The sequence below is a fragment of the Astatotilapia calliptera genome, chromosome 4 (assembly GCF_964374335.1).
Source record: "Astatotilapia calliptera chromosome 4, fAstCal68.1, whole genome shotgun sequence".
NCBI classification, from domain to species: domain Eukaryota; kingdom Metazoa; phylum Chordata; class Actinopteri; order Cichliformes; family Cichlidae; genus Astatotilapia; species Astatotilapia calliptera.
The window spans coordinates 7,855,600-7,870,060 of NC_137425.1; the positions used below are offsets into that span (position 1 = coordinate 7,855,600).

General features: G+C 40.0%; 1 protein-coding gene across 4 annotated transcripts in view; it reads right to left on the reverse strand.

Annotated features, from left to right (window-relative positions):
- Positions 1-2,913: 2,913 nt before the first annotated feature.
- znf385c (zinc finger protein 385C) overlaps positions 2,914-14,461 on the reverse strand; it is a 147,255-nt gene continuing 135,707 nt past the window's right edge. For 3 of the 4 annotated variants that reach the window (XM_026164371.2, XM_026164372.2, XM_026164374.2), the window contains 5 exons: positions 10,816-11,175; positions 10,471-10,658; positions 9,149-9,247; positions 8,534-8,623; positions 2,914-6,172 (listed from right to left, as the gene is read on the reverse strand). In XM_026164371.2, coding sequence (XP_026020156.2) covers positions 5,942-6,172; positions 8,534-8,623; positions 9,149-9,247; positions 10,471-10,658; positions 10,816-11,175 — 968 coding nt within the window. In that variant the 3' untranslated portion in view covers positions 2,914-5,941. The remainder of the gene's footprint in view (positions 6,173-8,533; positions 8,624-9,148; positions 9,248-10,470; positions 10,659-10,815; positions 11,176-14,461) is intronic. The other variant, XM_026164373.2, reaches the window with a different exon arrangement.

Below are 14,461 nucleotides of genomic sequence, written 5' to 3' on the forward strand. Positions count from 1 at the left end.
AAGTGGAACATTTAAGAAATTATATTACACTCACCTTAGTTTCCCCCTGAGGGTGTTATCATGTACCATCTCATTTCAATCATGTTCTTTTTAATGGCCTAGAATTGATCCAGTGGTTCAGTGATTGTACCATACATTTGGGCGATGACAGTACACAATGGTGTTAATTTTCATGCCCCTGAGCTCAAAAAGCGAGGAAGAGATTTCTGTAAAATGCCAATATGTTTTCTTGTCAAAGGCTCTCTGTGTAATAGCTCAGTGGCTGTATTGACCCGCATAAAAGACAGAAAAAGGGAGAGAAAAAAAGACTTTAACAACACAAATTCTAAAACATTCACTGTGGAAGGATTGATTTGTCACTTGCTTGGATGATTTATGAATGTTCTTCCTCCTTTTGACAACACTAACCTCAAAAGGGAAGATTTTTACTTGCTAGTCACAGTCACAGGGCAACAAGGCAATGCAATACCATCGACTCTTTTACTGATGCATGACAGTGTGATTCATGATTGCGGTTGAGCATCCAGCTCTCACGGGGACCCATAAAATAGATAACATTTTAAATTCCGTCGTCTTTTCAAAGGAAAAAAAAAAAAAAAACTTCCACTATGGAAGCTGCCGCACTGATGCTCTTTTCATTTTCACCATCACGAAACACCAGGGTAACAAAACAATTCCACACAGCAGTAAACACGAGCAGTTTATGTATCAGTGCCACCTTTATTCTCTGAGCTACTGACCTTCTTCTAGCTGTAAATATCAGCTGCTTTTAAGCCATCAGTCGTGTCGCATGCTAGTTGTTGTGCTGACTGCCCACGAGCTTGTGAGACAGAGCATTTGTCCTGAAAGCACAGGGTAAGTTCATCTTAATAAGTCAGGCTGAAGGCGTTTTGAACCTCGCAAAGACAAGATCTAGGTTGTTTTTCGTATTTTGTCCTAAACCACGATGTGTTTATGTGCATTCAGTGAGTCTGTTGGAAGTGTTTGACACATCTGGCGAACACTTGGGAACAAGCGGACAAAACGTCTCGCCAGTCAATAGAAAGACCATTTATCATCAATAAAGTAAAGTGGAAGCTGAAGAACAAATTGATTTACTCCACTGCTTAACAAACTCTAGTCTCAATTTGTTTTTTTTTTGTACCACAAACAGTGGCATCAATACGGCACTATTGATGCTTCTATTTTACAGCACAACAGCATCCCAGTGTTTTGAATATAATCAGGATTATCTGTTGTTTATTAATATTATTTATTATTATTTATTAATATGCTGTTTTTCTGTGTTACATTCTGACTAGTGACGATTGTGAAATTTCTCATCTTAAATGTGTGTGAAGTCACATTTCCTGTCTTTAAAACTATATTATATTGTTGTAGCAGTAATACAATCTAAAAAAGTTATTTGCTGTAAAGGATGTAAATTTAAAAAAAAAAAATCCAAAATAAAACAAGAAAACCAGGTTAAACTATGTGAAATTTTATATTTATCTTCATTTTTATTTAAAATAATATAGATACGTGTATAATTGTTCATGGAAAGAATATTAAGGCCAATCTTACAGAAAATGTTCATCTTATAAATTATTAAAAATCAAACAAAACTACATAAACACACACATGCACGCACACACACACACAGAAGCAGTGTAGCTTGACTCTTGACTGAAGGAGCAGTGTTTGACCGCAGCAGGAGACAAGAGTGTCACTCTCTCCTTGGAGAGCAGTCAGATAAGATAATGGATCAATATGGCAGACACACCAGTGTCACAGCTTAGCAAGGTCATCGCATCCTTCTGCCATATCACTGAGCTCTAGTAAGTGCCAGGCTCCAATGGTTTTTCTTTGATTGGCACGGCAGGAGGTGGCCAGCTTAATGTTGTGCTTATCTGCTGTTTCCACAAAGGAAGGGCTGACATGTTGGCTTGAGGCGTAAAGGGAAACATCAATATACAATTCAAGGGCTTCTCATCAAATAAAACATTAAAGAAACTGGGAAATTAATACAGACCAAACTGAGCTAAATGCACGATTATCGACTCTCACGCGAGGAGTCCAGACCAGATGCTCCTTTGCTTGGTTTCGGTATTTCAAAGCTGGCTTCAATAAGAACAGCACAGACAGGCAACAGTGTCTCATTTTGGCAAATACATATTAAATGTGGAAGAGCAGTGATCTGCTGTTCCACAATCCAGGAGGACTCATTGTTTGGCATTAAATCTTTCGCAACTGCTGGAGGTAATACAATGTATTATTTTGGCCATCTGTGGAGACTCATCTGAAGATAAAGAAGATTAGTTTGTCTCTAAACCATATCAGCCACTCAGGTATATTACTCTATCGCTCCTCTGTGTGCCACAAATGCAGCAGTGCCCAGACACAGTAGCTGTAAACTGTTTCCATTTGCTTTCCCACCTATACTTCGTGTCACCGGTCTAGCTGTAAGAAGTTGTTCCTGAAATGGATAGAAGCTGGTAGCTGTGGGATACCACATGAGCAGATGCTGTGAGGGTGTTGCACACTTTCTGAAAAGCCAGAAAACCTGCACCTTTTATTTCAGTTGGCAGAGTGTTTAAAAGGAGTGGTGTTTTGTTAACATCTGAAGCGTCTTTCAACTGTATGGAATGTAACTGTAAGTGAAATATTGATCTTCAGAATTCTAAGCATTTGTGTTGTCACCGTTTAATCATTAGCAACCATCTTCCTGAGTTTTCTGCCATTTTTTTCTTCGCCCACCCACACACATATTGTTTTTGCTCAAATATCAGTCTGATTTAAAGTTCTGCCTTCTGGGATGCGTCTGTTTTTCATTTTTATCCAAGACACACACACACACACACACACACACACACACACACACACACACACACACACACACAGATATTATTCCATAAACACTAAAAAACATACACACAAAGTTCTAAAATCTTTATTTTCCAAAATCCACCCCTTTCTCTCTAATGTACAGCACTGTAAGATTTTTTTATTTTGTTTTTTGTCAATCCATCCATTTGTACAGTGTTTCCTGCTCTCTAGAGCTTTGGAGGGATACCCTGAATGGATGGTCATGTTAGCAGTTGCTCAACCTGTCACCCCTGAGAAGGCCTGGCTAATGTGACATTAGGATCTGAAAAGGCCTTAAAATTACATTATTAATTAAGTCATTGTCAACAAGGAGAAAAAAAACACACTGAAAAAATTTGTTTAAATATTCTCTTGTACTTTAAAAAAAAACCATTTCGGCAAAAACCATGTAAACAAAAAACAAAATATAAAGCAAAGCATTTGTTCTTTCCCTGTATGAGCCTACGGTAACATAATCTACTCTCTTATATGATAGCAATTCTTTATGATACAGATAACGATAGCAACTCTGGTAAAATCTCTATAGTTACTCTAGGATTTCTACATATAATTTGCCTTCTCTAGATTCTTTATATTAAGAAAATGTTTCACTTCTTTAGGTCAGAGTTCCCACTGAGCGAGAGAAACAAACAAACATACAGTGAAGATTAAAGGCTGGCTGGTTCACTGAGTAGTGCGACTGGGGAGAATCATATTAGTATGGCGAGGGAGACCCGGTGGCTTTGCCTGTCCAAAAAAAAGGCTTGGGGGATCCTTCAACACAAACGTACATTGGATCACAAGCTCTAGTAGTACATGGCAGTTATAGGGTTTTCACGACAGATGGCACTGCTGTGTCACACACAACTACACGTGTAGCACAATGGGAAATGCATAGGATTTGCTCCATTACTGTAATTTAAGAGAACATGATTTGGTATGAGCACCGAGGGAAGGATGACTTGTGTGTGCGCTCCGAGTCCTCGTGAGATCTTGTCAAGTGTCCATTTTGGCGTAAGGAAGGGTGAATGTCAACAGATATTCAGGGTGGGAGGGGGAGACGGCACACTAGCATAAACAGCAATATGACATTTGATGTTGCACTTGTGACACTTATCCAAAACACTTCACTATGACGGCAATGTTTTGCTCAGTGGAAGTCATACAAAGGGTCTTCTGCTCCACTAAAGAGTGAAACAGCAATGTCATATGGCGCTGAAGCACCCTCTCTGCAGCGCAAGAGCAGCTATAAATGGAACGGCTCAGCCCACAGTCACAACATGTGGAGACTGACCATGAGCATCAAGCATCAAGGGCAGCACCGGGACAACCCAATATTTCAAATGACTCTTCGCTGACATATCAGAGTTGGCCCTTGGCTGTGTTGGAATACATAATACATCATTACAGGTGTTTACAGTAGAGAATAGATAAAGCCATTGATACACTGGAAACACATCATAAACATAAACATATTGAATGTATTGCTTTAAATGTGAGACTTATCATAGTCCTTAATAAACCATAATGTGATCGCTCTCACCTGATTGTTTTTTTTCCCCAAAAAAATTATCACTAAAATTGACATGGGATCATAGAACATACACAAAAAAAGCTTAATATAAACACAATTTCCATTGCTTTTTAGGTAAATTAGTTTTAAGGTGCTTTTAATGTGGTTGCCATGGCACTGTGCTTTGTTCCCGCCCACGTGTGTGTGCAGACACTGCAAGAAGATGTCAATCAAATACTGGTTGAGCAGCCTCCCCACCTACTGTCATCCAAACTTTTTATCAAGCTCTGAAATCCCATCAAGTCTTCAAGTTATCCATTGTGTTTTCATTATGTGTGCGATGTTGTGCTTGTGACCGGGGGAGGGAGGAGGGGGAGGGGGGTTGCTTTCCCTGCTGCTCATCATCTCATGCTGAGATAACGCCAGAGAAAATCAAGGGCAACAGCGAGGTGACGAAAGCGGGGTGGAGGAAAAGAAGAACAGCAGTCATGAGGGGAAAGAAACTATGGCGTTTTGCAATATAAGACATCCATAGCAGCAGAAATGTTGTCATGCCGCCAGCTTGGCAAGAACATAATGTACAAGTTGCATTGCGTGAATGATGCACTGGGGCAAAAATCATTCTGAAGACAGATTTGCAAATTGAAAGAAAGTCAAGTTGACAGGTTGACCTTTTCTGGACTGTAATGACTGCTTAATCCTGGGGATACGGGAACGGAAAGAAATCTGGAGGGCTATGACTGTGGCTGTGACTCAGAAAGAAAAAGAGAGACGTGTTTTATTCGTAAGAGTTAAGGGCTGGGAAAACAGTATTTGGTTGAGGGCTGGAGGTGCAAAATGTTGTTAATGAGGTTTTAACACATGAGTATACTGTATGTAGTTATTGATTCACACTCTATCCACAAATAGCAGTCACTTTTATCCTTCATAAAAGCTCAAAGTTAAGTGGAGGTAATTCTCCAGACAGTTGCTTTAACAATTGCCGTATCCCAACTGCAACGTAACCTCAGCATTTGACCTCAGTTGATCCTTTAAGCGACTTCGCTGAAGACGCTGATCATTGAGAGTGGCACGTGCAACCATCTGGATTGGGATCAGCTGCTTTAATGACCTATGATGACCTTTCATCAAACCTCCAAACCAATACGTTAAAAATCTTTTATAAGAGCATCAAGTAAAGGGACCTTATTTTGTGGCAACCACACTAAACATACATCTAGACTTGTCTATATTTGTTCTCTAATAAATTACACAATAATATTCATAATTCAAACCACGTTGACCCATGAAATGGCTATAAAAGCGGCCTCAGTTCACCAGTCACTGTCTGGAGGCCTGTCCTGCTCCTTGGGTAATTTTAAGAGGAGCAGAAAGAAGGCATGATGGGGGATCTTGGCCTTTTTTAAGAACAGCTCTTAGGCCTAATGGCCTTTCGAGAGTTTGAAGTTGTGCACGCTTTCCATTTTAAGTCAGGCAGGCTGCATAGTTTGCGTGTGGCCTTTGTTGTATGGGTCACACTTAAGGAGGGCCTTGGATTTGGTAAAGGGACAGGGGTGGAGCTCAAATGGGAAGTGGGTCAAGTCTTTAGTAGGGGGAGAAAATGATAGGTGTGTGTGTGGCCCGCAGGGGCCCCGGAGCAGGCCTGAACAGTGCAGGGCCCAGGAATGGGGTCTGGATGAAGGTGGTTGTACCCACTGGGTGGCGCAACGCCAGTGGGTTAGTTGCCACTGTGCACAGAGTTGGCGGAGTGAGGGGGCTGGGCAGGAAGCCAGTTGTCAAACTCTTGGTCAGCTGCTTCTGCAAGGCCAGTTTGGTCTGGAGAAAACAGGAAGGGGAATGGCAAGAAGTGAGAGAAGAACACAGTGAGGACAGAACACGTTTACTGGACAAACATGTCTCCCAAAGCCATGGCCCTTTTTCCACACAGAGCTGCAGCAGAGTAGTACATGTTCTTACTAACAGACATGGATTCCTGATGGCTTGAATCATTAGGCACCTCTAGTTAAAATCCATATTTTGTAATAACACTGCAAAAACAGCCAACATTAAAAATGTTTTCAAAGTTTAAGCACTGTTCATGTTATTAAGCTAAAAATTAATAGACTGTGCAATCTGCATGTGCAGCGGTGCAGTAACCTTTATACGTCATTACTTAGTAACAACCTTTGGCACTTATCATAACTTCCTCGGTCCTTGCAATATGCAACGCATGTTTAGGAACCCACTGATTTTCTATGATATTCAAGTCAGGGAATGGTAATTCCCATTTCAGAAGCTTTAAGTTGAATTTCTTTAGGTAGTCACAGTAGATTTTGAAGTACATTTTGGATTATTGTCCTAATGAAAAGGCCAGCGTCTTTCAGTTTTGCTCTCTTGGCAGACTGTATTAGATTTGTAGCCAGAATCTTCTGACATTTTATGGAATATTTTCTTCTGTTTATCCATGGCTTGTGCCACTGGCTGTCACAAAACCTCAAAGCAGAATATTTCCATCCTTGTTCTTAAGCCTTGGCATTGCTTTTAGTATTTCATCAAATGCTGCTCCTTTATTTACCCTTCCAAAGACATCCTTGGGTAATTGCGGCATAAGGGCCCCTCTTTTCCCTTATCTGTCTACAGCACATCCAAAAAACAACCTCTAGCTTATCCAGATGTTGCTTTTCATACTTTAAATAATGAACTTTGTGATATGGGTGTAGGTGAGGTTTTGTTTTTTTGACTCCTATATGTAGGTCCTTTTATTCATGACTGCTGCACACTGCAGTGTGCACTGCCATTTATGTGTCAGCTAAATCTTCCTGCAGCTCCTTTACAGCCATTTGCAGGGTTTTGCTATGCCTAAGATTTATCTGAATGTTTTCTTCTTCCCGTCAGATCCAAAGTTCTCCTCAACTGTCATTTTTAAAATTTACATTTCAGACAAGAAAACTTGCAAGCTGGAAGTGCTCTGACATCGCTTTACAGTCCCTGTATTTGCTTCATTTTAACTTCACTTTTTTTTTTTTTTTTTTTTACTTCATAGCAGTCCCCAGGTTGTGAATTTTGATGAATCACAGAGTTTATTAAAGTCTGAAAGGACATTTTTGACCTGCTTCAGAGTCAGTTGAAGTTCAGAGACATCTGCACAAGTATGTTCAAAATAAAATAATAATAACAGTGCGTTAACGATTGAAAAATGCTCATTTTTAATGTGTTTTTGCAGAGGGGGTTTTTTGTTGTTGCTTTTTTACTTATTTTCATTTTGAAAATCAACAAAATATTAAATTATTCAGAGGTGCCTAACTTCCATAGATCTGTACACAACAGCTGAAATCTAGGACCACAGCATGGATGCACTTCAGCCTTTTTCATCAGGACAAGGGTTAAGCTGGAGGCTGTAACGCTAAAGCTCTCCAATATTAAAGGGATAGTTCTGATTTATTTTTTTTCTTAATCAATGGTCAATTGCTTTAATCACTGGCCATGATATAGCTTGAATGAGAAATCATTTACACATTTAAATACAAAAAAATAGTTTAAAACAATTTTTAAAGAAGAATGTAATATTTAGAAAATGCAAATAAAACTGATCATAAATAAATTTAGAAATTTACACAAGATGTTGCATAAATTGTAGGCAATTAAAAAAGAAAAACCTGAAACAGTCTCAAGATAAGAAACATTTAAGTCTCTGTCATGATACCAACTTTAATCACTTTAATTTCAGAACATGCTTCATCCATCATTTTGGTATGATGGCTACAATTACTGCAATATTAATGAGTCTTGGCGATAAGGAACGCTGTAATCGATGAAATGAAATAACCAAAAAGCATACGTTGCCATAGTGATATTATCCTGTGAATAAGGAGCAATAGCGAAAACACAGGGTTAACTTTGAAGATACCTGGATAAGCCCAATATAGCTATATAGCACTGGCCACATGGGGAGCCATATTATTTAGTGGCATCTGCTATATTGGTATCACCATTAGCTAGTTAAAAAAGTAGCACCTCATGTAAACCATGGAAACAAATCTAAAAAAAAAAAAAAAAATCAGAACAATCCCTTTAATGCAAACATGACTTCTTTGTGAGATCTGCTAAGTCCCCTGCCCATGGCCAGGCCTAAAGTTCAGCCAGCTGCAAGTCTCGCCTTCCAATCCAACCCCAGTCTCAGGCTCTCCTGCCACTGACCTGCGAGGAGAGGGAGGTGAGGTTGTACTGGCTGAATGCTTTCTTCATGGCAGACACAGCCACGCCTGCATAGCCACTCCATCTCACGTTCTGTAGGATGGAGGAGGGAGATGAGGAGAAGGAGAGATGGGGAGGTGTATACATGACAGGAGCAGAGAAATGATTAATCTGGAGTGCTGATTCAGGCTGCTGTTGTCAGAGCTGGTCAGTGGGGACTATTTTAGACCTGTCTCAGGGGTAGGGGACTTACTGAGTACAAAAGTGTGCTTAACCTCTATGACAGTTGCAGGCACACAAGCATGCTGCCTCACCAAAACACTGAAGTCCCTGAGTGAACCCTGTGTAAAGTGATCTGCGTGTTTGCAGTTTTCATTGAATGTTTGTCTGGGCCTGGGTCAAATCAGTTAACTGTTACAGAGAAAAATTAAAACTGTTGTTTAAAAATGCATTAGTTTACAAGCTAGACTGAAATTATTCCAGTTTTGGGAAGAACATCCAAGCATATCTGCTGTAAGAAAAGGCAATTATGCTTTGTTTGTTTTCCTTGAGTGTGTGTATGTGTGCATATTTGCATGACAGTGTTTTGTTTGCCTGTGTCTTTATGCTGAGACTTACCGCTAAGCTGGAGCTTGGCTGGCTCTTGCTGTGGGGGGTAAATTTGGGTTTGGGCGGTTTTCCGGCCAGCCTATCCTTGTGCCTTCTGCTATTCATGTGCTGCTGAGACCAGCGGAAATACCATTAGCAAGCTAACAAGAATCTGTTGTACCACAGTGGAACAACTTCAAGTGTTATCTGCTGAATTAATAATGGATAGGCATTGAGTACGACTGAAGTGAAGAGAAATTACATCACATTACTTTCTACCTCTGCCGCGCTCCTTCTCTGTCTCCAGTAGTTAAAGGGTACGTCCTCATGGGATAGAGGTTTATATAAGACTGGTGAAATGCATTTAAGGCTAAAGCAGTCTGGGTGCTGACACATGACAACATATCCTGCATCTTTTCCACTCCAGCATATACAGTCCCACGACACAGATGTAGCAGTAAATGAACATCAAACGCAGAGAAATTCAATCTCAGCCCGGTTTGATGTTGGTATAACCAGAGCAAATAGAGAAAGCTTTTGCAATAATGAGAGGTAAATAATTGCTCAATGAGGAGTTAGTTAAAGCATCAGATGGTATCTGTGTAAAAATAACAGCTTGAATGTATTCTGCACTTACAACCTCCTTTCAATTGCTTGATTCATGCATCCGTAAATGAAGCAGCTTTGATTTAAGTTTGCAGATTTCCCCCATCAAGGTGACGTTAAAATTGTCTCCCGGATCGAGTAATGTCTTTAAAATCTCATTATTCATATTTATCACTTTAATGCACATCATTTTTTTTTAGCTTTTATAACTGTGACATTACAGGGCAATGTGATTTAAGTTCAATATGCAATATTAAACCCTCGGTGTCTGGGGTAATTGTGTGTGCAGACACTTTTGTTTTCTAATTAATTCTGTGGCCACATCATCTGTCTGTGAATGTGAAGTAATTATACAGTATGCAACATTTTATCCGAGTGGCATGATTGGGCTAGAGTGCTTTTCCCTGCAGAGTCAATAGCACTCTTATGTCCTTTTGAACAAAATCCTACCAGGTTAGCAAGATTCTCACTTAGTATGCATTGAGAAACCTGCAGGACTTTCCCAAGCCCATGTTTCCCTCCTCATATTTCATTTTATACCACACAAGAAGGATAAATAAGTCTGAGAGTGTTAGATCTTGAATTTTGTCCCCCTGCCCTCCTACATAACAGCAGAAACCTGTGATGCCCTTTGTGGTGCTCGTGTTAAATAGGTTTCTTTTTATTTATGCCAACTCTTATGCGATGTGAACAGTACCTCCTTTACAGGGCAAAAGGTGTAAATGATACATTAGTAATTATTTTACCTGACTCAGTTGGGTCTCAGAATTCACAAAGATCTCACACACTTCACACTGGAAGTTCTTGCTGGGAACTCCAACGCTGCCTTTGCTGCCCAGCCGCTTACTCTTGCAGCCTGCACGAGCTGCCACCACTTTGCCCCTGCGTCGTGGCAGAACACTGTGACCCTCCAGCATCAGTTTGTGCTTTGTACCTAGTATAGACAGCAGAGAGTTGGCAGGTAGGTTGTAGTGTGAGTATATAATTTGGTAACACTGAACCAAATGTTGAAAATGTGAAAAAAGATTTCAGAACATTTCTGTTTTCAAGAAAAAAAGTGCAAGCCTCAAGGTCACACATCACGCTCTTACCGCTGTTATGTGCTTCCAGTTGGGAGATTGAGTTTACTGTGACTTTACAAACAGGACAATGGAGGTGAGCTTTGCTCTTCTTGGGGTCTTTGTCATCATCTGTACCAGGCACCCCATTTGTGCTCGATGTGTCGGCACGAATGCCTGACTCATTGGTTGATCCCACAGCATCTGGGACTTCAGGGGCACTGGTGTCTGAAGCTGTCTCAGAGAGCTGTGAAGAAGGCGAAATCTGAGGGGGGGAAAGAGTGACCAGCTCCATAGAAGAAACCTCAGATACAGGTGTCAGCATAACCGAGCTCTTGGGATTCTCCTCGGGCTTCACCTCCAGGTTGGCTGATTCTAGATCAGACTGAAGACCTGTAAAAACATTAAGAACGGAAAGAGAACAATAGCTGACTATTATTATTTAACAATATTCAACAAATACAGTTTAATCCCTCTGAGCTCAGTGGAGAGATTGTTTTTTGTTCACATTAGCTTGAAGCAATTGGCCAAAAAGAACAAATATCACTGATGGTTCGTCATGAACATGTTGCATCACTAGTTATTATTTTGCTTGACATCACTACTACATAATTCACTGAAATTCATTGACATTGGTAGCCTATTACTGTGTGGACACCCTTTAACAAATAAATAGAAGTTTATTTCAATTTTAATGCCTTGTTTATTTCTTCCTCTATGTCTAAAGTACAGTGTATGTGACATTTAGAGGTCTAATTGGTTAGAACCTACCCATACACTCCTATGAAGCCTAAAAAGTGGAAATGTAATTACTTGTTAAACTTGTAATGAATAGTTGCATTTGCAAAGTATCATTTCCTGGGCTGACTACAAGCTGTTTGATCAGAATTAATATAATCTCTACAGAGCATGATACTGCCTGAAAAACAATCAGACGCGCACAAAACCTAACATACAACGAACAGGAATATACAGTCACCAGATGAAAATCTTCAAAGAAACATTTTTTTCATGATAAAGTGATGAAAGCCAGGTTAATAGAACCTATCATGTGGTAGCCTTGAGGAATTCTCTGATATAGTATCAGCTTTTGTTTTAAATCATGTGGAACAGACTGGATTACACTTGGCTTAGGTGAGTAAATGCCATCAGCCTCCTCCCATTCTTCTTTCTCTCTTTCCCCTTTTTCGTTCTCCCTCTCCATTCAAATATCAAGTGGACCTGGAGTCTTAGTCAAAATAAACAAACCCATCGACTGCTGGCCCCATAAGTAACTGGAGTTCCATTACACGTCTCCCCTTCACCCCATGGCCCTCCCGAGGGAGTCACGCACTTCACCCCAGAGCACTGTGTGCTACGCTCAATGAATATCTCCATTTTCATTTGGAGAGTGTTCATTCTTTCTTTCTCTCTCTCTCTCTCTCACACACACACACCACCCTCCGTGCAACTGCGCTCCATTGATTTTTCCTTTTTACGTCCCAGAGTAAATTCATCATTGGAGATAAGGGTCTTCCTTTCTCATTACTACTAAAGAAAAAGAAACTATATAGAAGCAAGATTAAACAGTCCCCTTGGTGTAATGAGAGTGACCCTTGAGGGATCTGAGCTCCTCTTGAGGGGGGTGGGGGCAGGTATGATCCTGAGTGTTGGTGAAAGACTGGGCCACCTGAGAAGTCTCTAGAGGGGAGTGATACTGATCAGTGGATTAAGCAGAGGAAGACATGGAGGTTGGTGGGAATCAAAGCCCTCAAAAATCCAAGGATTTAGATCATGAGGTACCTCACTCTGTGCTGCTGGATGAATATCAAATACCCCTGCTGAGTTTCGGCAGGGGTAAGATCTCCATTTTTAGAAACACTACATTTCAACAGCTAAGAAAACCTTTACTCTTCCACCATTAGCGCTGAAATAAGTCTAGAATTCATGCAATTATTCAACATGAAACTGGTGCCCATTTTGGTAATTTATTAAGACAAACTAACTAGATTTCTGGCACCTAAAGAATAAAATGCTGAAGAAGTCGAATTTAACAAATTAAATATTTAGATCCAGATTTGACTAGGGGGTGGCATGGTGGGACAGTAGTTAGTATTACCCTCTCACAGCAAGACTAATGTAGGTTTGAAGAATCTTGTCTCTATCTGAAGTTTGCATGTTCCCTGTGTGGGTTTGTGCCAGGTTCCTTCTACAGCATAGTGAAATTTATGATTGATTAATTAGTGACTGTTTGTAGGTGTGGAATAGAGCATACTATAATTAGCATCTTTGTGTTAGCCCCATGAGTGAATCTGTGAATCTGTCCAATGTGCATCTAATAATAGGTGGGTGTGCCAAATGGTACCTGTAACAATTTTGATGAGCAGTATTTCCTTATATTAATGCCATGACTTTGCCACGCATCCAAAAATGCCTTTTGTGTCTCATTGTCATTTGTCCCATTTGTCCTCTGACTGTTTACATTATAAGCAGAGACCAAAACTAGCAAAATATCAGATCAAAGGCGGGCTCTTAGCAGGCCTTCTGTGGAGCAGAACTACAGAGCAGCAAATTATGGATCACTGATATGCAGGTAATCATCATATTTCTTTAATCTGAATAGGACTTAATCTATTAAATAGTTAATCTTTTGACAGTCTAGTTTAATAAAACAGGTTTTAATAGCTTTTAGATCTCTCAATTCAGCAGACTGATCCGCTGAGAACTTTAACCACTGCCAAAATAACAAAAAAATATGGACACTGGCGTCATTAAACACAAATTCTCTTACACATACAAGCGCCGAGCACTTGATTTAGCAGGCAAGTGCTGATTCAAGGCAGCTTCAGAGCATAAACAACTTCTCTGGGGAAAACTCTTGCCTTTAAATCATCATTACTGGTGACAGACATAGTCCCAGCAAAGACAGGTTCAACAGTGGAGTCAATCAAAGCCAAAGGTGATTGATGCTTGTCATGATTGATGCCGGCTCTCTGTCTCTTAGCACCAGGCTGGTGCTCTCTTCACTTGCTCAGTCGCTGCCCTTTGTTAGGATAGGACATGGTTTATAAGCATCGATTAGTGCCCTTTGTACAACTCCCTGTCCTTTCTGAATGTATGGACTGTTGAGGTTCCCTCCAAGAAAGGATAGTTTGTTTTAAAGTGAAAGAAATTTAAATTTTTGTAAGCAAGAAGAGCACTTTTGATCATTTGAAGTCATGAAAAGAAATCCACATTTTGACAAAATACATTTTCCTAAGAGTTTATAGATATGTTTTTCATACATGTTTCTTTTTAATACTTGTTTTGTAAATGATAAACTGGCTCGAAATGCCCTCAAGCCATGATCCAGTTGGATATGTTTTTGGCCTTATCCGTGCATAAAGAGATTTCTATGGATTCTATGAATCTTTTAATGTTATGTGATAATGAAATCCTCACTGAAATTCAAGCTCTCTCTTTCGCACAGAGGTGAATCCCTGTCCATCTTTACATTTGAAAGATTCAGCCTCTCTGTGATGCGCTCTTTTGAATAGGCAATCACATTACTTAACACAAATGGCTGTGTGAAGTTCTACAAGGCGTCTTTTGTTAGCATCACACATTTTTTTTTTTTCAATTTTCATTGCTCCTGACTAAACTTCAGCTGTTTTTATGAAATCTAATATTTTTGCTTTTAAAAGACTGGGACATTCTGTTT